This window comes from Zosterops lateralis (genome assembly GCF_965231275.1).
Source record: "Zosterops lateralis genome assembly, chromosome: 18".
Taxonomy (NCBI): Eukaryota; Metazoa; Chordata; class Aves; order Passeriformes; family Zosteropidae; genus Zosterops; species Zosterops lateralis.
The window spans coordinates 2397766-2423393 of NC_139778.1; the positions used below are offsets into that span (position 1 = coordinate 2397766).

The 25628-nt window shown below is 45.3% G+C and overlaps 2 protein-coding genes across 4 annotated transcripts in view; both read left to right on the forward strand.

The window, feature by feature from the left end:
• The window catches only part of LLGL2 (LLGL scribble cell polarity complex component 2), a 33244-nt gene extending 26959 nt beyond the window's left edge, over window positions 1-6285 (forward strand). For 2 of the 3 annotated variants that reach the window (XM_083874823.1, XM_083874825.1), the window contains exons 18-26: window positions 278-394; window positions 936-1102; window positions 1764-2028; window positions 2735-2888; window positions 3410-3447; window positions 3898-3945; window positions 4471-4513; window positions 5221-5282; window positions 5627-6285. In XM_083874823.1, coding sequence (XP_083730949.1) covers window positions 278-394; window positions 936-1102; window positions 1764-2028; window positions 2735-2888; window positions 3410-3447; window positions 3898-3945; window positions 4471-4513; window positions 5221-5282; window positions 5627-5634 — 902 coding nt within the window. In that variant the 3' untranslated portion in view covers window positions 5635-6285. The remainder of the gene's footprint in view (window positions 1-277; window positions 395-935; window positions 1103-1763; window positions 2029-2734; window positions 2889-3409; window positions 3448-3897; window positions 3946-4470; window positions 4514-5220; window positions 5283-5626) is intronic. The other variant, XM_083874824.1, reaches the window with a different exon arrangement.
• Window positions 6286-19152: 12867 nt separating this feature from the next.
• MYO15B (myosin XVB) overlaps window positions 19153-25628 on the forward strand; it is a gene marked incomplete at its 5' end in the record, with an annotated part of 42404 nt that continues 35928 nt past the window's right edge. The window contains 6 exons of the mRNA XM_083874708.1: window positions 19153-22116; window positions 22191-22252; window positions 23361-23424; window positions 24132-24241; window positions 24647-24721; window positions 25115-25211. Of these exons, the coding sequence (XP_083730834.1) occupies window positions 19153-22116; window positions 22191-22252; window positions 23361-23424; window positions 24132-24241; window positions 24647-24721; window positions 25115-25211 (3372 nt within the window). The remainder of the gene's footprint in view (window positions 22117-22190; window positions 22253-23360; window positions 23425-24131; window positions 24242-24646; window positions 24722-25114; window positions 25212-25628) is intronic.

Consider the following 25628-nt stretch of genomic DNA (forward strand, 5'->3'; position numbering starts at 1 on the left):
TCTGGTCATCTGTGATAAAAATGTGTGAAAACTGGACACAGAAATTGTGGTGGCTCATGTGGTGGTACTTTTGCCTTTGCTCACGTGCAGTGCCCTTTTCTCAGGGCTGCTCATGTGCATGTGTTGGGAGAAGAATGTTAAGAACTTGCAGTTTGCTTGGCAGGTCTCCCCTAATGCAAAGATATTTAGAGTGCAAACAGAGGGAGATTTTGTGTAGCCAGGGAAAGCTGTTATGTCATGGATGGTACCTTGCTCATGGGCTTTTTTGTCACTCCAGGCTCCCGGCACTGCCCGTCCCTGTGGGCTGGCACCAATGGAGGGACAGTCTACGCTTTCTGTTTACGTGTTCCTCCAGCTGAGAGGAGGATGGATGAGCCTGTGAGGGCAGAGCAGGGTAAGTGCCTCATGAAAGCATGGTTCTGCTGGGTCTGAGCCATCACTCACAGGAGTTATGGCCAGAAAAGCAGGGTCGCTCAATTAGTGCTGTTGATCAGTGATTGGAGCCAAGGGTGGCAGTGTCTGAGCTGAGCAATGCTCACTGCAGCAGCTGAACTGGAGCTTCAGCACTGCTTCATGTTCCTCAGCCTCATTTCCCACTCACTTCAGAAATGTTGATTTGTGTCAGCTGTCACTGAAGTTTGCCATCAACCTTTGCTGCACATGTCCCTTGTTCTGACAGCTGGGCCTGTTGTCTTTATGTAACAATGGTTTCTGTTTAACACAGATCAGTCTGAATGTTTCTGTTTAACACAGATCAGTCCAGTCAGAATGCCCTAATGCCCTTCAACTACCAAATCTTTTTAGACAGCATTTCTATAATCACAGTATACAGGTCTCCAGTGCTGAGAGGATGTGAATGAGTTTCTAACAGTGTTTCTGACTAGACTCCTGTTTGTTTTTTCTGTTTGTTTTTCCTCCTTATCTTGCCTGTCTAGCCAAAGAGATTCAGCTGATGCACAGGGCTCCTGTTGTGGGGATACTTGTGTTGGATGGACGCAGCACTCCCCTCCCAGAACCTCTAGAAGTAGCACATGACCTTTCCAAGAGTCCTGATATGCAAGGCAGCCACCAGCTGCTAGTGGTATCTGAAGAGCAATTTAAGGTGAGTGTCACCTATTGAGGGAGGGAGGTGTCTATGAATTATGCATGAAATCTGCTAAAGCACTGGGCACTGCTCAGTGGAGAGAGAACTTTTGGGGGTGCTTGTTCTCCTGTACCTGAAGAACAGCCCTGGGACAGCACTTCTGTTTGGTACAGTCCATAAATCAGGTGTGTGCTGGCAAACTGGGTATTCAGCATAGTGCTGCACATGCTGAATATAGAAATTTTATGCCTATATTACATTATACTCTTTGGACAAGGCTGCTTCTGCCTTTGGGTAAGAGCTTTTGTGTTGTTAGTGCAGAAGCAGGAATTTGTAGGTATTTTTGTGAAATAGCTTAAAAGTTTCTTGTTTTGCACACTAACTCAAACCCTGGTTTTTTCTGTATTAATTTGTGGCCAGATAGGGAAGATTTTTGAAAAAATAGGGGAGAAGTGCAGTTACAGCCTGAAGGGTAAAACTGATGTCAGAACAGAATGAAATTCTCACACTGCCTGTGGCTGATTCATTCTCATGCCATGAGCAGGGGGTTGGCTCTGGTTACACCTGTGTGTATTCCCCGTGAATGGAAACATTATCCAGGGAGGGAGCAGCAGATGTCCTGGGGAGCTGCTGCTTCCTTTGTGCAGGAAGAGGTGTCAGTGTCTCATTTCTGTGACAGGTCTTCACGTTGCCCAAGGTCAGCTCCAAACTGAAGCTGAAGCTGACGGCCCTGGAGGGCTGCAGGGTACGGAAGGTGACAGTCGCCAACTTTGGCAGCTGCAAGACTGATGATTACAGTGAGAACGACCTGGCAGTGCTGACCAACCTGGGGGACATCCAGATCATCTCCCTGCCCTTCCTCAAGCTGCAGATCCGCTACCCCTGCATCCGCAAGGAGGATGTGAGTGGCATTGCATCCTGTGTCTTCACCAAATATGGCCAAGGTGAGGTGGGCTTCTCCCAGGTCATCCCTCTTGTTGTGTGTTTGAGACAATGGGAAATGGCTTAGTGCTTTTTTAGCTGGCTGTGTACACATGTGAGACTGTTTCAGAAATGTGTTCATTGTGTGTTTCTGGGCAGTACCAGCGTCGATAGGTACCAACACATGAGTTAGAAAAAGTAGGAGTGAGTTTATTCCATTACTGTTAATGAATACAGGAGTGAATAGTTGTTTTCAGCTTGGATATGCCCCTTAGATAACTTCCACCTGGCCACCCTCCTCTTGTCTGGTGTGGGGGGAATGGCTCTCTAAGCAGCAGGCTCTGGGAAATGGCTCCACTGTGCCTCCTGTACATGCCTGTGTCTCAGCACTCACATTGCAAAACTGGGATCCAACATCCTATGGCTGCTGAAGATGGATTGCTGCTTTCCAGTTCATTTTTTGTGTCTTTCTGTGCTGTTTTTCCCAACTGTCAGCACAGGACAACAGAATTATGTCTCAGCATAACCTTAAATTGCAGTCTTTAGGCTAACCAGAGGGAAACTGAGGTAGTATCTTCCTCAATGATCCCTCCTTGCTTAGATGGAAGGAAAAGCAAACCCTTAGTGCCAAACATAGATTATGCCTAAGTCTGTTCTGTTTTTAGGATCACTTTTGTTTCTGCAACTGTTTCCTGAGAATTGCTCTTATAAATTCCCAATCCCCTGTAGGTTTCTATCTGATCTCACCGTCTGAGTTTGAGAGGTTTTCCCTTTCCACCAAATGGTTAGTGGAGCCCCGGTGCATTGTGGACATGCCAGAAGTGACAAGCAACAATCATGTGCACAACAAGTCTGGCACAGAGAATGATGCAAGGAAATCCAGGTAATGTCTGTAACACTGCTGCACACCTATGGGGTCTGAGCAGGGAGGAAAGAAAACCCCTTTGAAGTTAACATCCATAGAGGGACTGGCATCAGGAAATGTAACCTTCCCCTTAGTGGTTTTCCTACTTTGGAAGCTTTGGAACTGGTATCCCTAAGCTGGAGTCACAGAATTAGAGCAAGCCCTGGCTTGCTTTGCTGTTCCCAAGTGCTGAGGCTGAGCTGTTGCTTTGTGACGGGGAAATTCAGTGTTCTTCCTCTCCTCTTTGGAACATCAGTGAGTAACAGTAGATCTGACACTCACATAGATGCTACAGGAATTTTATTCCAAGAGTTTAGAAGTGTTCTGTGGTGCCTCAGACTTCTACACCACCAGCATGTGGTGAAGCCCTTCCTCTACTCAACAAACCAATTAGTTGATGTGCACTGGAGCTTCTTGTAGCTGCCAAGAACATGCAGGAATACTCTGCACCCCCGTTCCTCAGCATCAGTAATTGTTTTCTGCTTCCTTTCCTTTTTTAGGGAATCAGGAAAGAGTCCAGATGACTGTGGAGAAGATGGTAAGTGAAAAAAAGATAAGCATTCTGAGGGTAGCATGGTGTGTATAAACCTCAAAATGTCTTTCCTATTGCTACAGTTGATATTTTCTACCTAAGAAAGGGAAAAATATGGGGGGATGTGGGGGAAACATTGTGCCCTGGCTGGACTGTATTTTAGTTGATAGCTCTGAAGTAAGTTGTATGTGAAAGATCCCCTTAAAGGATAGAGCAGAGTTTTTGCTGGAGGAAAGTCTGAGCTTACTTAGATCTGTTATCCAAACTAATATTGCTGAAAAAACAGTTCAGTGTGAGAGAGACTACAAGGATTAGTTGTGAAGCATTCAGTAAAGTTAAAAATACTTAATGTGGGGAAAAATACAGTTCCATTGTGCATTTCTCCAAAACTGCACTTATTTCAGGAAAAGGGGAAAATATTGTTAGGTAAAAGCTTTTTTTCCTACTCTTTTTTAGAAAGGAAGTCTGGGAGGCTGATGGAACATGCCTTACTCAATGATGAAAGTGAGTGAGATGAAGCCTTGTTGCTGAGTGGGAATGTGCCTTTCTGGGTGGGAAAAGAAGAAAGCAGCTGGGAAATTTGTGAATTCCAGTTCACAAGGGATCTGTAATTGCTGGTAGAAATGCTGGGTTTTCTTGAATCCCCAGAAATGAGGGATTGGACAGATAGCCATGCCCTCGGGCAGGGGTTGTTCTGCAGAGCTGCATTCCCTGCTGAGATAAGAGAGGGATCTTTATTTCCAGCAGGACTTGTGTAAGATGACAGCTGGAACAGACGGTTTCTTTGGGGCTCTGGTACACGGGGATTGGCAACATTTCCTCTGGCAAATGACTGCTTCAGTCCTGTGTGCCAGCCTGGCCAGTAAAAACCTGGTTGAAGAGGTAGTGATGATTTAAGGACTGACCTCTGAGCTGTGGGGGAGGCAGGTTCTGGAGGCTGTTCCTTGGGATGGTGGAATGTGGTCAGGCAGCTGCCTGAAAGCAGATCCCCACTGGTTTGGCTCACTGCTTTAACCCTTTGCTTTCCAGAAGTGCTGAAGGAGATCCAGAGTACTCTGGAGGGGGGCAGAGGGTGAGTATCAACCGACTTCTCTTCCTGATGGCTGGGGCTGGCAGGGGAGGGCAGCTTGAGGTGACAGCAGGGGGATGCCCACTTGATGGCAGGGATCCTTCTTCTGGAATCTGGTTACATGTGCATCCCACAAGCTACCAAAGGGCAATAACAAGAGGCAGATTCTTTCACAAGTTATCCCTTGACGGTTTTTTATGAATAATATTTTGTCTCTTTCTCTCCGAAAAGCAGGAGAGATCACATTCCCACATCCCCAAGGAACAGGACTCTGAGTATTCGCATACAGGTTTCTATTTGTGTCAACCCATGCTGATCTAAGGGCAGGCCACACGGGCTTAGTTGTTCAAGGATGGGACTCTGGAGTTTTAATCCTGGCTTGACACTGTCCCTTGGATGTGTTCAGTGTCTCTGCTCCCATTCTGTCTGTACAATAGAGCTGAGCTACCACCACGGCTGCGGGGCTTTGTCTCATCTCCCTAGAACGGTCAGGGGCTACCAAGTGTAGGCACAGGACTACTGTCTGCAAAGGATGCAGGAAGCTTGGTGGGATTGGTAACTGCTGGTGTGGAAGGATCAGTGACTGCCTGACATGCTCTGCTCTGTGCACTTCCTCTGGACACTACCTCATCCTGGTCTTCTGTCGGCATCTGGGAGTGGATGGGATGGGACTGCATTGCAATAAGGGATCTCTTCTTGTGTCATTGCAGGAGCTATGCAGAAAGAAATTTGGCAAGAAGTCCGTTAGGACATGGACTAAGTAATGGAGGAGGTAGGTGAGGCTGAAGGTGTTTGAAGGAGCCAAAGGAAGCAGAAAGTAGAATGAAATTTCTTTATAAGCTTCAGCTTATTTAAATGCTTTGTGCAGGACTCTGACCTGAGTTTTCGGGGTGGGAATCTGCTGGCTGAGTGGTGTGTGAGCCCCTTATGTGCTATACCAGTGGTAAAGGAAGAGCTAAAAATCCTTTGAAGGCTCCTGACTCTCACCCTTATCAAAAGTGAGCTGTCGAGGTGGCCAGAGCTCCCAGCAGCAATCTAAGTATATCAACTCATTAGCTGTCATTAGCTTTCAGTGCCTGCCTTTTCAAATGGCTTTTGCATTCTTCCCTCCTCCAGCAGATTGACCAGAACTCATGGAGGACTTCCTGGCATTGGATCGAGTGCCATAACACTACTGACTGGGCAAACCGTCCCTGGGGAGAAGGCACCAGTGCTCCCAGCAGCCAGACTGGGGAGCTGCAGCTCCTGTGCTGTGCTTCTGCCTCCCCTCTAGTGCCTCTTGGAGACTTCTCCTGCTGGAGCCTGCCTTGCTTTAGGACAGCAGTGGATGCCAGGTCTGATGCACCACAAGCCTCTGAGTACATCTAACATTCAAATGTTTGCACATTTCTCTTTTCTACTGGGCTGGGTTTTAAATTATAAATGTTTTACTGCCTTGGTGCAGGATTTTAATAAACGCACACTGTTACCTCCAACAATTATTTTTTGTACATTTTTTAAAAATCTTATGGGTATTTCAGTTTTAACGGAAACATTTAGAAATTTACTTTAAGAAAGAAAAAACATTAAGTAATATATGCTAGATTCCTGTGACTGCTGTATGTGGTATCTGAATGAGTAATTTTGGGATTTGTTTGTTTATGGTACTGTTAACTGGCTTTACGGATTTGGGTAGAATCTATTTTTGTAGCCATTCAAATCGGAGGAAAACTAATTGAATTTGATTTTTGTTTCAATACTACATTGCTCCTTTTTTTTGGAAATAAAAACTCTGAATTCCCTTTTGTGATCCTTGTTTCCTCTCGTATCTATTCTGTCCTTCAGCAGCTTCTTTTATATTGGCCACACATCCCTGGGAGAAAGTGGAGCTGCCCTCTGAGCTGAGGGGGGCAAAGAACACTCCTGGAGGTGAAGCAAGGTGGTGGTGGGAGAAGCAAGGTGATTGTGTCACTTGTGTCACCATCCTGCAATCCACAGGGGATGGGGGTTGGTGCCAGGAAAGGGCACTGGTGCAGATTATAGTTCCTGGAAGGTCATTGCTGGTTTGTCCTGAAGTAACTGGGGTGATGACACTGAAGGGAGACAGGATTGATCTGGCAGTGCTGCTGTGCTGTCTGCCAGTGGATTTGGAACTGATGCTGGTGAAACTCTGCAGAGAGCAGTTTGCTCCTCTTTAATATTTTCTTCCTTTATCCCTCACCTAACACCACTTTTTTTTCCATCTAAGAAAAAGAACAAATTATTCTGAAATTTCTCTACTGTAACTTGCTTGTAGCAGTGTGACAGCCAGTGAGGAAGAACTAAATCCTCCTGGAATGGTGCTAAGCTGCTGTCCTTGGCATGCCTTGGGAGCCCTCTTGTTTCAAGCTCTGTCTTGATCTTCCCAAGCAAGGCTGAGGGATCCTTTCTTACCCACAGCACTAGGATGACACATTCTATTCTGCAGGAAAAAATGCTTGTAGAGTTGCTCAGCTGGTGCTTCAGGCACCTTCCTTCTAAAAGTATTAATGCCTCCTTTGAGACCTAATTTATCGCTAGTGAGGTTTTAGAGAGCCTTCTCTTTCAGTTTCCATTTCCAAAGTAGTTTTCACTTCCTTATTTCTGTTTGCTTCATTATTTCCTTGTCTCTTGCTGCAGGACTGAAGCTGGCAGGGAGATGTCCTGCTGTTTCCACCTCTTGTTCCAGGCACTGATGCTGCAAATTTACAGGAAATTACAGTTTAATCAGCAGCTTCTGAGCTGGTGTGACCCTGTCCATGTGCATCATCCTGGTGCACCCAGCTGCTTCTTTCTACTCCACACAGATGGACTGACTCTAAAGCCTTTTCTGAGTATTTATTTGTTGGCAGACCTGGGAGAAGAGATGTGACAGTCCTACTCAGAAAGGCAGAAGCAATTTATTATCTTCTCCCTCTTCTCACCCACATAACTTGAAAAATCCAGTAGGTCCACTGGAAGAGTGAGAGTCACAAAAATGCTACCGTTTTTTGTAAATCCTAAAGTGCGTTTAGATTCAAAACCAACAGAAAAAAAATAAAATTAATCCAGGCTTCTTATTTTCCTCAAAGCACAAGCCAGACTGGAAATGGGATTGAGTAGTTTAGGATATGTGCTGAGATATGGCAGATTTTTTTTTCTAGCAGAGTTTGGAACTGAAGGACTCACTGGAATGAGATCCTTGGCTTGTGGGCAGAGGCATTAAGAACCCTTTTAGAGCTCCTTTGCCTAAAATGCAGGAGAAATTGCAAAGGGATAAAGCAGGGCAAGACTGGAACTCATGAATTGTGCTTTCAGTTGTGTTCTGAGCTGAGCAGGAAGGGGTGGAAAGGCCTGTGATGGAATTAGAGTGTATTTTTGTGCTGCCAGAAAACGAGCAGCAAGTAAAATCGGTGATGGGATGAGATGATCATGAAGGGTGGAGCCTTCCATGAATGAATGTAAGAGCTTTTGAATGTAGTGGGGGGGAAAAAATCCTTCATCTCTCCCTTTCAGGAACTGCCTTCTGAGCCTTGTGGTTACTCTTAGCCTGCCCCTCAGCTGACACTAGAAATAATGGCCTGCTTCTGATCAGAGGATTCAGCTGCTGCCAAACCCCTCGAATTTTGTGCCTACCTCTACTTTTCACTTGAACTCCTTGTCTGGGATCTGATAGAAGTTTGCTGGCCCTCTCCAAAAGCTAATGCTCTAATGCTTGGCAGCACTCCGAGGGCTCATTGGCCCTTATTAAGGTTATTGCCAGTCAGGCTTTGGCAGTGCTTCCCCTTCTCCTGCTTTGTGCAGCCTCACAGGGCTCTGGCACTGGGAACAGTCCCTTGGCTGCAGCACCAGAGTTTCTGCTAACACTGACTTGAAAAAATCCTTCCAGCAACGCTGGCACAGTGTTCCCTGACCCCCACAGACCTGCTGCTCTGCAGAGGGGACAGTCTTGGATCACAACTAAAGAACAAATTTTCCACATCTGAGTACACATTGGGTCCCTAATATGGGATGCTGTTTTATAGTGGCCTGAGTTTTAGGTCAAATGCTTTCTGGTAACGTGAGCTCTTTTATAGGGTGGTGTATTTGCTGCCAAAATTCTCTACTCCTAGAAAAGCTTGGCCTGGAAATATTTTTTTTTTTTTTTCTCTCCACTTTTCAATAGTAATACAAGCTTTCCTCAGATGTTTAACAATTGAATATTTGCAGAATTTGTCTAACAGTTCTATTAGAAGAACATAATGTTGGAAGGAAAAGTACTTTTCATCTTTGTCATGGAGCCCGAGGCCTGTCTGGTTAGTGAGAGAATGAATTACTTTTTTTTTTTTTACAGCTTAATTGGTCTGTGTCTTAGAATATGGTTTGTGTCTGTGGCAGCTCAGACAATTTCACGCCTGGACTGTGGTCCTGAATTCAGCCTCCAAACCACTGCCTGTGTGATCTCATGGGTTGGGATGTCTTTAATTGGAGCAGGAATTGGTATGGCTGAAAGATGAGACAGACTTTAGTGGAAATTTGCTTCTAAAGCCCAGCAGTTCTTGCTAAGCCACCTTGGACTTTATCTCTTTCAAGCAAAGCCCAAGGTTGTGTTGCAGCTATGGCTGATTCCCTGGGTAAACCGGGTGGAAAAATTCCTTCAGTATCTGCCCCAAGCCCTTGGTCACAGAGAACTCCATGTCTTCACTTACAGCCACAAGCCCCAAGTGCTTGGGTTATTTCCATGCAGCACCTCAACCTCTTTCTCCAACATGATGATGATGATGATGGGGGTGTCTGACAAGCTTTCTGGGTTAGGTGCAGCTTTCCAGAGAACCTGCAAATCCCTGTGTGAAAAGGCTCCTGTAGCAGTAGGGGATGGTCCTTGAGATCATCCTGCTGTTGGTTAATTTGTCCCAACTGTTGTTCAGGTAGAAATGGTCTCTCCCAAGAGTGATTTTCTTGTAATGAAACTGTTGTATGACCAAACTCCTCATTTCCATCTTCCCTCTTGTGCCTTTTATGTATGTTGGCTGATCCATGGGGATGGGAGGGTTGAGTTTGCTGGGAACACAACCAAGACAGGAGAGCTAAAAGGCTCCTTGGATTTGTGGCCTGTTTCAGTAGGGAGGAAAACAGATAAAAAGGTACTTTGAGGCTTTTCCCCTTGCTCACCTCTTCCCCAGCTAAATGAGTAGAAACTGATCTCTCCAGCTCTTTGTGGCACAGCTGAGTTATATTTTAAAAGAGCTTTTTGGCAAGGGAGCTCTCTTTAGGATGGATGGTGGTGAGCACATGCTGACAGCATCAGGCAGAGTCACAGGAGGTTGGAAGGACCTGTATTTCCAAGGGCAGAGCCCAGCCTGTCCCTGACTCTTGTCCTTCAGAAGACAAGGATCTCTTCCTCCTGTTTGCTCCTCTGGCAGATTGTGTGCTTATTCCTACAGACTGCATATTGTTCATTTGTTTAAAGCAAATCTCCTCTTCTCTGCTTATGCTTAAGGCAGGGGCTTCAAAAAATGAAGCTTGGCTTCTGCTCACACTCTCCCTCCTTAAAGGGAACTTATCTGTGTCAGATTGCTGGGCTGAGCCCTTGACAAGCAGGCTGAGCTCCTAAAAAACACAAACTGGCAACACAAGGACATCTCTGAGCTGCTGAACCTCACCCCAAAAGTCAGATATTGCAGCTCAAGCCCTGATGGGGTAAGAGTCCAAGGAAGCAGAGAAAATGGCAGGATTAAGAAAAGGTTTGGTGTGATTTCTTAGGCAGTATATTGAGGCAAAAATGGCTTCAGCTATAGCTGGGGGAGCTTTACTCCAAACTTCAAGTTAGCCACAGAAGTGGAATTTGGGAGAGGTATTTTTCAAGGGTGTGGTTGTTCAACAGACTGACACATCGTCCTGACACAGATAAGAGCAGATGAAATGCAGGCTGTGACCAAAGGAGGTATCACAGTCCTAATCAGTTTGATTACCTGTGATCTTGTCAGTGCTGTGACAGTTTGCTCACAGTTCAGACCTGGTGACATTTGCCTGCACTTTCATTACAGGAAGATGTTTTGAATGTAAATTAGTAGTAATGAGGATGTAAAAAAATAAAAAATCCATCTCAAGGAAATTCAGTTCTGACAGGGTAGGTCCATGAGGCAGTTTCTGGAAATAATAAAATTTAAGCATTAAGTGATTTAACCTTTTGGATTTAACCTTTTAAAAAGACTGGTTTAATTTTATGCTTACCTGACTGGAGCTCCAGAGCAGGTGGCAATTCCTCAGCCCTAAAGGCTCCTGAAGCTCTTTGCTAAGAGCAGTGTCAGTCCAGGCACTGGGATTTCTGGTGTGCAGCATCCAGGTCCATCCCTAAAACACCCTGTTTTGAAACTGTGCTAAGTGATACATGGGAATTTCAAAGGGAAATAATATCATGTCATCTCTCTGAAGTGCTTTGCCCTTTTAAAGCCTCAGACCTTGGATTGGATGGAAACCACTCCCGCTCCAATTAATCTCTGTTAACTGATGTTGCACAGGCAGATTCCTCCTGACAGTTCTCTGTGCCCATTCAGCTGCTCCTTAGAGCTTTGTTTGAACCATTAAAAAATCCTGTTTGAGGGTAAGATCTTCAACTAGTAATTTTTACTGCACAAGAAAAATGCTCATTTCTCAGTAACTCAATTCACAGCCATGGATTAATGTATCAGAGCTCCATGAGCCTCATTAATTAATAACATGGGGTGTAGGTACCATTAACCTGGTAGATTTTCTTTGAGAAGGAAGAGAAAGTAGCTTTGATCAGTTCTTGTTTGATAAGACTGACCAGGTTTGATTCTGCAGGTGAACTTGCTCACTGATGTGCTTGTTCTGGATCTGCTTATGCACAGAAAGAACTTTCCATTTGAATGTGTCCTGCATGGTATTGGCTCAAATTTTATAAACCATTTCCTTGTCACAGTGATATCTGCTGGGAGAGATTTATGTGAGGATCTCTCCTGTGCACAGGGAGAGGTGAGACCTCCCACAAAATGAAGAGGGATCTACCTATAGAAGATTAAGGGAGTTAAATATCTGCAGTGGAGCAGAGCATAAGATACAGGGTAGTTAATATTAAATGAGATTAAATGTTTGTCATCCTATAAAATAAATGTCATGTTTTGGAAGCAACCCCCTTGAGAAGAGTCAGTGAGTGTCTTCAAATGCTTGGCTCAGCAAACAACTCCCAGTTTGTTTCAGATCTTCAGCAGCAAAGCGTAATAACAGTGCCTGTGCCTCAAAACTGTAATGACAATATCACAGGGCATAAAAAATGTGAGTGGCCCAATATCTCATGAAAGTTTGTTATTCCACTATAGGATAACCTGCTTTTGACAGAGCCTCTGTCCAAGGTTCCCAACCAAACTTTCTTCCAGGTACAGACACTTTCCTGTACCCTCCTTCTCATTCCCTCCCAGAGTTCAGGAGCTCCAAAAGTGTTTCACCTTTGTGGCTGAGGTCTCTCCTGCCCTCCTGTGTTCATTGTTCCTGCTCCCTTTCTTTTGGTGCACATTTGTGCTTTTTAATTTAATTTTTAACTAACTAATGCCTTATGAAATGGAATAAGGGAATAACCACAAGAGCAATTCCAGGCAAGTAGGGCACTCATTTAGGAGGGAGCTCAGCATTAGGTCAGCTTACCTGTAAGATTAAATTGCACTGAGGTGACCACTAGCACTGGGCAGAGGAAACAACTGGAGAATATAAAAGACACTGGAAGGAAGGAGTGGCCCCATAAAGTCAGTTTGGCTGTAACATGAGACCTCACCCTTAGTAGCTGCGTGATTCCCTCTGCCTTTATCTCTACAAGCTTATTAGAATCTTCTGGGGATTTTCAACTACCTGGGTGTAATCATTTCAGTCTGCACAATCTGACATTCCACTCTGAGCCTTTGATTTGTACTTCAGGGGCTCAGCTGCTTTCTGCAGAGCACTCATTTTCCACAGGAGAACAGCCCTGGGGGCTGTAGCCCACCCCCCACTATTAAAAACCCTCTTGCTTTCATGTATAATTGCGTTAAAACTCAGTTTAAATCCAGGGGATTTCACTGATTCAAAGGAATTCTCTATCAAACCTGTGGTTCCCAGCTATGCAGAAACAGGGGAGGAGAGCAAGGACAGCTCATTTGTGGCCACCCAGGTTCCTTGGTGTGCCCAGTAAAAACAGAATACAAACATCACATCCTGGGTCCCAGATCAGCCCAGGACACAGCAGCAGCAAGGGGCAGTGGGATGACCCATGGGGCTGTTTCTTGCTGCTGCCCACGCCAGAGTTGCTGCTGCTGGCACTACCAGGGCAGGTGCCCATTTGGGCTTTAAAACTCACTGGTGTTACCAAACTGGTGCCACCAAACCAGGACTGATTTAGCCCAGGCTTCCCTGGCTTTGCCTCCTGGGTTTGCTCCTTTTAGCCACAAACCACAGAGGTCACTCAGGGGATTAGAAGGGAGAAGTCTGAGCCGTGTCTGAGCACAGGGCAGAGTCCTGCAGCTCACCCAGATCAGGTCTATCCCTGCCCAGAGCCTGGGGCTGCCTCTGACCCCTGGCATGGGGCTACAGGACACACAGCAGTGTAACAGGATCATCCAGTCCTGCTGAACGCCAGACAATTGGGGAACAAAGTGCTCCTGAAATATTAAAGGGGGCTGTTTTCAAACCTATGTAACTTAATTGTTTTGGTTTCTCCTTGCAATCATGAATGTTTTATTTGGCTTCCTCGGGTTATGGCTGGGGAAGAGGCCCTTGGAGACCTTTTGGCTCATCTTAAAATAGCTGGGAGAAGGCAGCAGAGCCCTTAGCAGTTTGAAACAGCCAGAGGTCAGGAATGAGAGGTCAGGAATTCTCCCTCAGTAGCCTGGGATTCAGGCTCAAAGGAGAATATTTTCTGTCAATATGAAGCAGCATATGATATAGAAGCAAGAGTGGAGATATTTTATATTAATGCAATGGGGTGTGGGGGGAAGGAAGGGACACACATAAAAAAGATATTTTTAAACACGTTTTACAGGCTTCAGGGTCCTGACTGGATTGTCAATTCTACTTGCTGTGGAGTCAAACCAAGAGGAGACCCTATTTATGTATTTAGTGAGTTTAATCTTAAAACCAGATGATCCTAAGAATAGCTTTGACCAATCTCTTTACCTGAGCTATTTACCAAGCAAACAAGGGAATTTATGCAAAGTGTAATTTCTCTAATCAATCACAGCCAGTTTCTACTCTTTTATTTGTGTGATTTAGTAATTTTAAAAAATGGAGTTACCTTTTCATGTCTCTTTTATGCAATAGCATCAAAAGGTTTTGTGTAATTGACTTGAGAATTTACAGTGAAAAGGTGATTCTCATGTTTTATCACTCTCTAATAACTTTCTAAAATCATAGTGGCTGAATTCTGGCTGAAGGGATCTGGTATTGTGCATAAATAAAGAAATCTTTAGGAAACTCCACTATCCAGTCTACTCAGGAGCTGAAATCTGGAAGGGTTTCATCTTTCCTGGTGCTTATCTCCCTCAATGAGATATGAACCGACTGCCAGCATCTTGCCAGAAGCACTTTAAAAGGCAAACAAATGTGTTCAGTCTGTGCAGAGAGCTCAGGTTAGAGGTGCTGGGACAGCCAGGCTGGAGACTGGGTGGGGAGGGAGCATTTGCACAGCACCAGTTCAGCCTTTCTCATCTCAGGTAGCCCAGGGCAGACAGGAGCCTGAAGTGAATGTGATCAGTGGCTTCATCTCAGCCATGCCAGGGTGAAACCCAAATATCTGAGGCTTCTGACAAATCACAGAAATCAAAGCAGCTCTGCCTGGGCTCTGCAGAGCCTTGAAGAGGCTGCAGCTGATGCTGATGAAGTTTGTTAGAGCCGTTTCCTCCTCAAGAGTTGAATTTTTCAGAGCAGCTTCTCCCCCCTGCCACACATAAACAATGGACACTTAGAGCGAAGAGCCTCGGGGCTTTTCTCCAAGATTCGTTAAGGAATTAATGATTCACATGCCATCAATCATTCTGGGCTTTACAGGAGAGATTTCCCTTTTCTGCAGAGAGGGGTAGACAGTTATTCGTGGATAGTTAATAAAAGAATGTGATGAAATAATTAACTACACTGTTGCTCTACAGCCTCCTTCTTGTGAACTAAGACAAGTGGAGCATCCAGAGACAGAAAGCTCAGATAAAATGTTTCTTGACTTCTCCAGCTTAACCCCAACCCCCAGTTTTTATCTTTGCTTTTTGATGGAGGAGTCCTCAAGGTGCAGAACACAACAGCCAGAGGCTCTTGACAGGAGATGGACAAACAGGTCCCACCCAAACTAATGCTGCAAAGCATCTAAAATCTTATCACATTTTGTGTTTGGGTCACTTGTTCCGGTGGCTGGCCAGACCTGAGTTCATTTTGTTGAATCTCCAGCTCCTCTGGAAAGGCTTTTTTGGGAGGAGAGAGGAAACCTCACAGAGCTCAGGGCAGGTAAATCCTGCTCTCCCTGCACTGTCCCTTTGCAGCCTGGGGAGAGCAGGGGGAGGCTGCATGTACAGCTCACACTGAGCATTTGTGCCTGCTCTGTCACCTGATTTCTTGAGAACAACCCCAAACCATCGCTGGATTAAACAGAGTTTCATGGACATCAGCACTGGCTGTGAGTAACCTCAGCCTGTCTGCAAGAAGAGGACGACTCTATTTGGAAATCCGAGCTGAAAGGAGATTTAGTCATTCTGCTTGATTTGGACTGAGATTTAGGCATAATGAGGGCAAAAATGGTGCCAGTTTTGGTGTCTTTTCAGTGCTGAGCTGGAAACTGCTTTCCTGTTTCAGCAGAGAGCTTGGTATTGGCAAGGAGAGAGCAGAGGCTGAGCTGTCTGTGCTTGGCTCCCTGGAATAAAACTCCAGAGCTGCAAAAGAAAGGGGACTATGATTTAATTCTTTTCACTGGCCTAAGCCTTTTTTAAAGGTAGTTTTCACAGTTCCTTGTCTGGTAGCCTCTTACACTATAGCAGATGTATTTTGGTTCTGGAATTGACCCTTTCAGTCTTTCTTTGGGGCTGCACCTAATCATACACCACATCTGACCCTGACCTAGGTGAAATGCCACCTCCTCTTTTATCCCAAACCCTGCAAGCCAGCTGCTGATATTGCTGGTTGAAAAGTTCAAAAGGTACCATGAGAAAGCTTGAATTATTGATGCCACTTTCCTTCCATACACGTGTAATTATCTGCTCTTGGGGCACAGCCCAGCCAGAATCCCTGTTAGACTCCCCAGCTGGACAGGTTTGCAAGAACTCTGGAACAACCCTGGGCTGGATGGGAACAAGGCATGGGAGAGGGAATCTGTGACCACTGCATGGATGTGAGCTGTGATCCAGGTATGGAGCAGCTGGCTGGAATCAGTGTAGGTATGTTACAGAAAATTACTGTGCAGAGTGATAAAAGAAGGGATTTGAGAATTTTGTACAGTGAATGAAAATGGAAACTAAAGAATTAAGTTCCAGGCAGGTTACTTTAATATTAATGATTGTACTTTCCTCTGTATGAGTTGGGAGAATCCACTGGGCTCAGGGAGGAGAGAAAATTCCCTGTGAGTCTTAAAATAGCAGCGTGAGCTTTCTGCTCTTCTTTTTATCTGTAGGTTCATGCTGTTATTCCTGACAGCACTGAGGATCTCCTTTCTCTGATGTGAGTTATTCCTTCTAAAAAAGGAGAATGTCATGGAATTATTCTTTTTCCTGCAGTGATTTAGGTGGAGTTGGTGTGGTGAGGGGAGCTGAAAAACTGATGAGCAGCATCTTTCACCTGCTGCAGTGTGTCCAGCAGGCAGATGGTCCAGGGCAGTTAATCAGAGCAGGTCTGATGTCAAAGGAATTGTTTATATAAGCAGTGATTCATCTTCCCATTCCCAGTAATAACAGTGGTGTTACAAACCAATCTGCTTTAAAACCCTGTCTCTGAAGAATTGTGAACTCCAGTTTTCCACTTTCTAACCCAGATTCAGTCTGGGGTCCTGTCTTTACAGTGAGTCAAACCCAACTCCTGTGTCTAAGCTCCCCAAAAATTTGGGCAGTGTTCCTGACCTTCCTCCTCCTCCAAGAATTCCAGCATTTTTATTTTGTGGAAGGCTTTAGCTCTGCAGACACATGGCTGTCTAGCAACAGCACATAAAAGCAGACTTTTATTTATTATTTTCTCTGCATTTGGCACTGTAGAGAAGCTGTATCAACTTTAAGCCCCCAGGAGGACAGAATATTAACAAATATTCTGTACTGAGGATTTAGGGTCTAATTCAGCTCCCATTAATCTCGGTAACAAAAGTCTTGTTGCAGGATTTAGAGATCTAGGCCAGGAGTTCTGGTGTATTTAGTGGGGAGGGGGGGCTGAAATGAGGTGACCAGACACCTCTGTGTGACAGTTCTGTTCAAAGAGAGGGAGGGAAGAGGATTGGTGTTAAGAGATGAACTCTGCCCTGTGCAGAGTGAACAGGAAGGTTTGAACAGAGTCAAGTCTGTTCAAAAAAGCCAAGTTTACAGGGAACCCTAAGGACACATTGTTGGGGAACTCTTAATTGTGTGTAGCTTCTTTCAGGGCAGCAGTTTTTTGCTTTGGTATCAGAGCTGCAGCTGGGGGAAAGGTAGATGCTGTTTTTCCCCATTGCAGATTGTTCTGTGGTGCAGAACAGCACAAAATAGGTGGTACAGAAAATGAACCAGCATTTGCAATAAACCCCCGTGCTTTATACACACCAAAGGTGCTTTTCTTAGAGCATCATCCTTCCTGAGCTCTGGAAATCTCAAATGTGGTTTTGCTTCCCCTCCTTGGAGTGACTGAGGTGAGCCAAACTTTTGGATTCACTGAGTGGTTTCTTACAGAGCTGCTCCCAGAGTATTGGAATGTGCTTTTTAATGGCCTTTTTCCAAAACTTATTTTAATAACTTGTAAATACTCTTGGACAAGTTTCAGTCTGCAATCAGGTCATAAGATATTATAGACAGTGGCTGGATGTCCATCTTTCTTGAGGTACTAAGTGCTAAAAATTTTCATTCCTTGTCAGACTTTATAGCAGCTGTAAAAGTTTAAAGCTTTTAAACCTTGCTGAATTGCAATCTTGACTGTGTGTTTTTCCCCCATCCCCTTCCCTGAGGGGATTCCTGTGGATGGAAGTTCCAGGAAACCTTGGCCAAAACTCTTTTGGGCTTGTAGACTGTGTACAGACATTGCACCCATGGCCACTGGGGTGCAGGGTCAGAGTGTTGGACAGGTAAAAATATTCATCCCATAACAGTCTAACAAGTGACTGGAGGCTTCCTGATACTGCATTTCAGCCTTTAAATAAGTTAATGCTTGGTGGAGTTTGGAGGAATCAGTAACAAAATCTTGACTGCTCCATCCTCTGTTACCCACTTACAGAATTTGTAAATCTGTGATGGCTGCAAGTTTCTCTTCTGCCTGTGGAGAATCCACAGAATTGGCTGAAAAACAGTGAGAAAGATAAAGGAGAAAATGGAGAGAAGAATTTAACAGAGAAAGAGATGAGAGGAAAAAATATATAATGGAATTTCCCTGTCCCATGTGGTAGTTTTTTCCCTGCCCATCCTGGGTAATGTCATTTCCAAGATAGTTCCAAATAGCCCCAACAGGAGCCTTTTAATCTTTTTTCCTTTGGGAAGATGTTGCACACTGATGGGTTTCATTGCTGTAAGATTTTTCCCTTAGTCCCATTCTCCTCATCCACTTGCCTCCAAGTTTTCCTTTCTCTGATCCATCATTTCCTTTCAGTTGTGCTCTTACTGTTTTGTGCTTTGGAGCCTTTCCTTGCAGTGTTTTGTGCAGGGGACCCAAACCCAGGCTCTGCCATCAGCACTTCACTCACTCCCAGGGGCCCCACTGGGATGTCTGAAGCAGCAAGAGGTTGACCCATAAAATAAAGGGTCTGGATAACTGGAAAGGATAGAAGTGATATTTTGCACCAGCCTGAAAGATCAGGACCAATCTTTTGGTCCTTTTACATCCTTTATTCCATGCATATGATTAGAGGAAAGATAAAGAGATAACCAGGTTAACACCTGGGATAATGAACTTTTCCCACAGTGCCAGGGAAGGACAGGGCACTCAGGGGGAGTTGAGTGGGGATGTGATGGACACCATGGAGTTGTGTTTGCATCTGACATTTATTTCACAGAGATCATTAGATGTGTTCCTCTCTCTTCTTCAGCACCAAGAAGGACATTGGAGAAGCAGAAACTGAAATAAAACTGCAGAAACTGAAATAAAACTATCTTGAACTACAGTGTGTCCAAACGTTTCTGCCTTTCCCTGTAGAAAATCAGGGACAGGTGGCCTAATGATGGGATTCTTGGGGTGTCCTGTGCAAGCCCAGGAGTTGGACTTGGATGATCCTGATGGGTCTCCTCTAAGTCATCATATTCTATGATGGCATGATTCTAATAAAAGAAGAAAATCAGGGTCATTTGTGACAAAATAAGCCAGAGATTAACCTGGAATAGGGCAGTCAGTTTGGCACTGCACAGGCAAGGCTTTGCAAACATTTATTTGGCTCCATAAAAATGAGGTAAATTAGTGCTCAGGAGCATCTGGCTTCCCTTTGTAGCTTATTTCACACCAAAATGCACAATGTTTCCTTTCACAGGTGAGTGGAGATAAGCCCCCACATATTCCTGAACTCTGAGGAAATGCCTCCTTCCCGATCCAAGACTTGGCAGAAAAAGGCTGGAAAAGAGAAGGTGCTCAATTGTGAGAAAAACTCCACGGGAGACTCAAAGATCCGCTGTGGGAAGCAGAGGGAAGGGAAGAGCAGGGGCCAAGTGAAGGGCAAGGAGTCACTGCCTGGACAGGGGGACAGCCTTGGAGAAGAGCCCTTAAAAATCCAGAGGCTGGAGAGGCCTCAGGAGAGCAAAGAAAATGACCACAAGAAGTTATTCCGGAGGAAAAAAGTCAGCAGGAGAAATGATCAAAGTGAATCTGGTTTGGGGAGAAGACACCAAGTGTCCAGGCTGCAGAGGAGGAAAGGAAAAGCCTGGAAGCAAAGGGAAATGGTATCAGGGCAGGAGAGTGAGGACAGCAGTGACAAGGAGGGAAAAGCCACCACAAACAGAAAGAAACGGAGTTTTAGAAAGAGGAGTGGAAAGAGACTTGGTGAAACAGGCTCTGAGCTGGGGGCTGGAAAGGCCATCACAGAACAAGGTGCTGAAGGTTCTTCTCACAAACAGAACTTGGCAGAAAAGGCACAGAACCCCAGGAGAAGGCACAGGGGGAATCAGGACCTCAAGGGGGCTTCTGAGCAGAAATCAGGTTCTCAATCCCAAGGCAGTAGAGCACAGGAAAAAGGTGGGAGGGCTGGGAAAAAGCAAGCTGGAGCTTTTACCAGGATTGTCATCACTGAAAGTGAGGATGAAAATATTCTGGAAACCTCAAGTAACTCCTGCTCTGACTCCAGCAGTGAAGGCCACAGAACACACACAGTGGGTACAGAGGAGGCTGTGGTGGGCAGCACCTCCTGCAGTGAAGACAAGAGCAGCTCTGCTGAAGAGAAGAGCAGCTCTTTGGAGGAAGATGGCAACAGTGAGAAAGAAGATCCTCCTGTGAGTGAAGGAAAAGGCTACAAGGAACTGGCTGATGAAAGCAAGGATGCGTCTGTTGAACCTGAAAAGGAGCAGGTGAGCACAGGTAGAAAAACTGACTCTGAGGCTGAAGGCACTGAATTTGCAGGATTGGAAGCAGAGGAGAAGCTGAGGAAGCCAGACAAGATGCTGAGACAACCAGAATGTGCCCCAGCTGAGAGCAGTGAGGCAGATGATCAGTTAAGCGCTTCAGGACTCCGAGTTAAGAGTGTTAAGAACAGGGAAAATATTGAAGTAGACAAGGAAAATACACTAGAAAATTACAGAGTTGAAGATATGCCAAAAGATGGGCATGTGAATTCTGACAGCAGTGGGGAGAGCAGCACTTCAGAGAACACTGATGAAGTCAAAGAAAACAAACCAGAACCACTCCCAACTGCTGTGAAAGCAAAACTCCATGTTCACCTTGGCAAACATGAACAGGAGGAGAAGGTGAATGATGAAGGCAGAGAGCCAGAAGGTGACTCTTTCCTCTCCAAGCAGGAGAGGACATTGAAGGAAAAACCTGGGAAGTGTGAGATCCCAGAACAAGGTGAGGAGGCTGGACACAGACAGAGGGACAGCTCAGACTGCAGCAGGCAGGACCATCCAGCACTGATGCTTACAAAGAAACATTCTTCTAGATCCCAATTCCCCCTCCATCTGGAAAACCAAGATAAAAACACTGAGACCAAACTATCACCGAGCCAGAAACCAAATCCTGCCCAGATGGCTTTGGACGCCAGCTCAGACCTGAATAATGTTGAAGGCATCTGTTCCAAACCCATGACTCTAGGAACTCCCAGTAAACAAAAAGAACCCAACACAGCTCAGAGTTTTGGAGAGAAAAGAATAAATACTTCAAGCTGCTCCACCATTACAAAAAAGTCATCTGATAAGCGGCTCATTGGAAAGAAAAAGAAAGTTGGAAAAGTTATTGGAGGAGTTAAACAGAGTTCAGGCCAATCTACAAAGGGAAAAAAAGAGAAAGCAGAAGAGGTAGTTGCAGAGGCACCTTCTGAAACAGAACCTGTGCACGGTGGGGAAGGATCCAAGCACTTACACACCCTTTCTTCATTTAGAAAAGTCACCAGCTGGCTTGGCCAAAAACCTGCCAAGAAAGCCAGGCTGAAAGCTCGACTGCTGAGTGTGGCACGTGCAATTGGTATCTCCAGATGGCTGTTGAAGAAATTTGGGAAGAAGAAGAGGAGCAGCAAACGTTTTGGATTCAGAAGTAGGATGGCAATCCGGATCCTGAGCACTGCTGGGTGGGCTGGTCAGCCTGGCAAAGCCTTCCCTGGTGCAGATGGACAGCTGGACAGGGCTGAGCCAAGAGACAAAGAATCTTCTGCTCCATTAGTGGAGGGGAAAGGTCCAGAAGGTCCTGATCCTAAAATGGTGGAGGAAGTGGGACACATTGATTTGCCTCCTGGTGATTCCCCTCTTTGTGGAACCAGTTCCTTTCCCTGCTTGGATGAGAAGAGCAGTGCTACTGCTGCCAAGTTTGCTGTAGTGTTCCCCAGAGTCCACAGCTTGGTTAAGGCTAAGAACTCCTTGTCCAGGGGCTCTGGCAGTGGTTATTCCCTGCAGAAACCAAAATCTCCATCAGAGACAAAATCTGTCACTCTTGTGCAACAGGGTTGCAGATTCCAGTGTGACATTCCCAGGTCTCTGAAGGATCCCAGCCAGAGACACAGTGGGCAGGGCTTCCTCCCACGCCAAGAAGAGGAGCGAATCCACACATCAGATTATTGCAGTGAGGGATATCTCAAGGAGGGTCCAGGTGTCCTCCAGACTGCAGGATCCATGGTCACTCCTGGTGTGCACTGGTCCCAGCAGCAGGGGCAGGGATATGACCCTGGAGTGTGGCTGAACTCTGGGCTGCTGCTGCCACGGCCAACCATGGAGAACCTGAGCAAATGGGTCACCTCCAGGGAGCCCCAGCTGGCCAGCACCCGTGCCAGGGCCTGCAAGGACCAGTGGGAGGCAGAAGATGTTGCTGACAACGTGCTGGAGATGGAATTCATGCAGAAAGAGGTACAGGTGTTGTCCCCAGTCCTGGAATGGAACTGAATTTCCCCTGATTTCAGTCACGTATCTGTGCCTTTCAGGTGTACATGTGTGAAGAGCACTGTGCAGAAGTTGAGGAGATTGAAGATCTAACCAGACTGGAGTAGGTGTCCTCAGTGTCTGCAGCTCATTCAGGTCACAGGGGCTTGCTTGTTATCCTGCAAAGGTGGCTCAACAATACAAAACACATTATAGATCCATACCTAGATAGGAGAAAATAAATTTTTTCCTCTATGGGAGCAAATAAAATTGATTGGATGCGCACCATAGCTGAGTAACTGATGCTCTGCTGAAAGGCTAAGTAAAAGAATTTTAGTATCTAAATTATGGACCTAAACTGAACCACTGGGGAGGAGCAGAGGTGCTGAGAGAACTCCTGACTGTTAAGCAGACCATGTCCCCAGGCTCTGCTGCACAGAGAGGGCACATTGAACCTCTGCGGTCACACCCCAGAGCCAGCAGCTCAGCCTGGTTAACAACTTCTGTACAGCTGCATCCCTGGAACTCTGTGTCTCCTGTTAAATGGTTCTCAGTCCTGAAATGGGTTCTAAAAGAAACCCAAATTACTTATTGGGTAGGGGAAATTAGGTTTAGAGGCTGATGTGCCTTCTGTGATGCAGCAGAAAGACAGGATTGGGAATTTAACACACCTATCTTATTGTATGAAGTGAGTGGTAAGAAAGGACAACTTGCAGGATGAGAAGAACATTTCCATGTTCTTTGCCTACTGACATTGGCATCTGTGGCTTTAGTGACTCCTGTTGCCTTCAGCTGTGAAAAATTTAGGTCCTACATCTTTAAGAGCTGTTAAACCCTTGGCTGACTGCTGTTGTTGGAAGATAAGCCCCTGACACTGCTCCTCACACATCCTCCCCTCCTGTCATCCTGTTGAGATAAACACCTGTAAAAGCTGTGCAGGGAGCCGTGGTCACACAGAGGAAGTTCTGAGCTTCGAATGCTCCATTTGCTGATGTGTTTAGTCCTGGAAATGTTGGAACTACACAAAGGCAGGGAAGATTTTCAGTCCCAGCTCCCCACAAAGTCTTCAATCCCCATATGGGCCATTCACTCAAGGGTTGGACTCCACGATCCTTATGGGGCCCTTCCAACTCAGAATATTTTGTGATCCTTGGGAGGGCAGAAAGATTAATATTTAATATTAACACATGAAGTGAAGCTTGTGGCTGACAAATCCTTTCCTCTGTTTGTAGGGAAGTCTGTGAGAGCTCAGTCCTGCTGTGCCTGAAGAAAAGGTTCCATCGCAATCTCATTTATGTATGGACAGGGATGCTTGGTTTGGTTTTCTCCAGGGCTTATTCACTCTCAACAATGAGCTTTAAGAGAAAATAATTTATATTGTGCAATCAAGCTTTAATAATGCACCAACTATCTCACTCATTACCAGGAACAGTGATTAAAAGTGCACCCACACAGCTTTTCCTCAGAAATCAGGCAGAATGAAATATTTAGGGTAAAATCTGAAAGTTCCAGAGTTTCACCTGCCAACCTGTGAGCACATTTGGGCTCCTTTTTAGCCTCCTAATGGGAATCTCCTATTTTAGCAGAGAAGTTCTGAATTAAAAATTGTGGATCTTGAAAAGAAACCTCAGGGTTTCTGCAAACATTTCACAGTGTTGCAGTCCAGATCTGGTTGTGGATGGTTGATTGTTCTCTTTTCCATTTACTGGCTCAAGTGTTCAAACCTGTGCTTGTAATTTCATGTGGAGCTTGGAGAGTAGATAGTGGCCAGAGATGACTGCAGACCAGTGAGTGCTCATTTATCCCAAATTATTAATGATAGAGATTTGAAAATGACCACTGGAAAGCTGTGTCCACGATAAGTTGACAGTATAGTCATAATAAATAATATTCCTTTAAAGGGAATTTGTATATTTGCATTAATATATGCATTAAAGCTGCATTCCTCATTCAGAAAATTCTAAGAAACCACCAGATTTTTTTCTCCCTTTTTTTTGTCCTAGACTTACATTGGGCAAATTTTGATTTCTGTGAATCCTTTCAAAGACCTCAGTATCTACTCTGAAGATGTGGCTACCGAGTACCAGCGAGGGACTCTCTCAAAAAATGCCCCGTATGTTTTTCTTTTTCAAATAACTCTTTAAACCTCATTCTGTTTGTGCTCCAGAAAATATTGTATTTTCCTCCAGTTCTCTGGTAGAGCAGGATGAATGTCGCAGGAAGTGAATTTGGCAAAGCTGTAGTTGCTTGGGCAGAAAGCTGAAGTTCATCCCTGGAAGTGTCCAAGGCCAGGCTGGACAGGGCTTGGAAAAATCAAGTCCAGTGGAAGTTGTCCCCGTCCATGGCAGAGGAATGAGATGGTCTTTAAGTCCCCTCCAACCCAAACAATTCTGTGGCTTTTAGATCAAATTTCTTTGATCAAGACACTGGCCCATCTTTAATGCAGATCCCTGCTGAGGAACCCTTTGGTTGGTGGAAATGTGGGGTGAGTTCACGAGGTTTGTTTCTGTCCCTGCAGACACATTTTTGCCATAGCAGAGCTGGCCTACACCCTGTCCCAGTCGTCAGGGCAGGAGCAGTGTGTCCTCATCAGGTAGGGACTGAAGGCCTTTGTTGTTTTAATTTCTCCATGTAGAAGTTCCACTTTTGTATTTCACTGCCTTCAAGTTGGTCCTTCTGGCTCTTATGTGAGGGCTGCCTGTGGAGAGCCTGAATAAGGTGGATTTTTATTTCACTCTGTGCAAATACAGTTTGAATTTAGTTTGACTTAATTTCAGAGGAGTGGGGGAGAAGGAGTCTGATATTCCCCAGTGGAATCCTATTTGGGCCCTTTTTGTCAGGTTGTCTCAGTGTTTCAAGCAATGAGTGATGGATCTTCAGCTGTAAATCAGCACAACCCCTCTGATTTTCTGTAGCAGAGCCTCTGATGTGCCTGGATCAGGTACCTCTGTTTTGATGCCAACCTCTCCACCTCTTGCTCCTGCAGTGGGCACAGTGGATCAGGTAAAACTGAAGCTGCCAAAGCCATTGTGCAATACCTGACCACGCTGTACCAGGGATCTGACAGCCACAGGATCAGACAGGTAACAGGCAAGGGAGCTTGGCTGGAGCCCCAAGGGCTGGGCAGGGAGAAGGAGCCAAAGATAGGAGAGAGAGGCTGATTTTATTTCTTTGGCTGGACTTGAGAGGGTTTGTGGTCTAAGGTGAAGCTCCCATAAGGACTTGAGGACAGCTGGTGTATTTGTAGTTCTGTATTTTAATACCTGGGAGATCTGATGTTGAGAAAAGTGCTGTATCTGTTTGAACAGAGGACTGGTAGCCATGGAGAGCTTTTAGCAGAGTCTGGGAGGTGAATTTGAACAAACACAGAGCAGAAATAAAGTGAAAGATTATAGCAGTGAGGATAAAGAGCTCACAGAGCAACTCACCCTGGCTAGAGATAATGATACCAGGTTACATTTAAAAAGACTTTTTTTTTTAATCCATGTGAGAATTACATC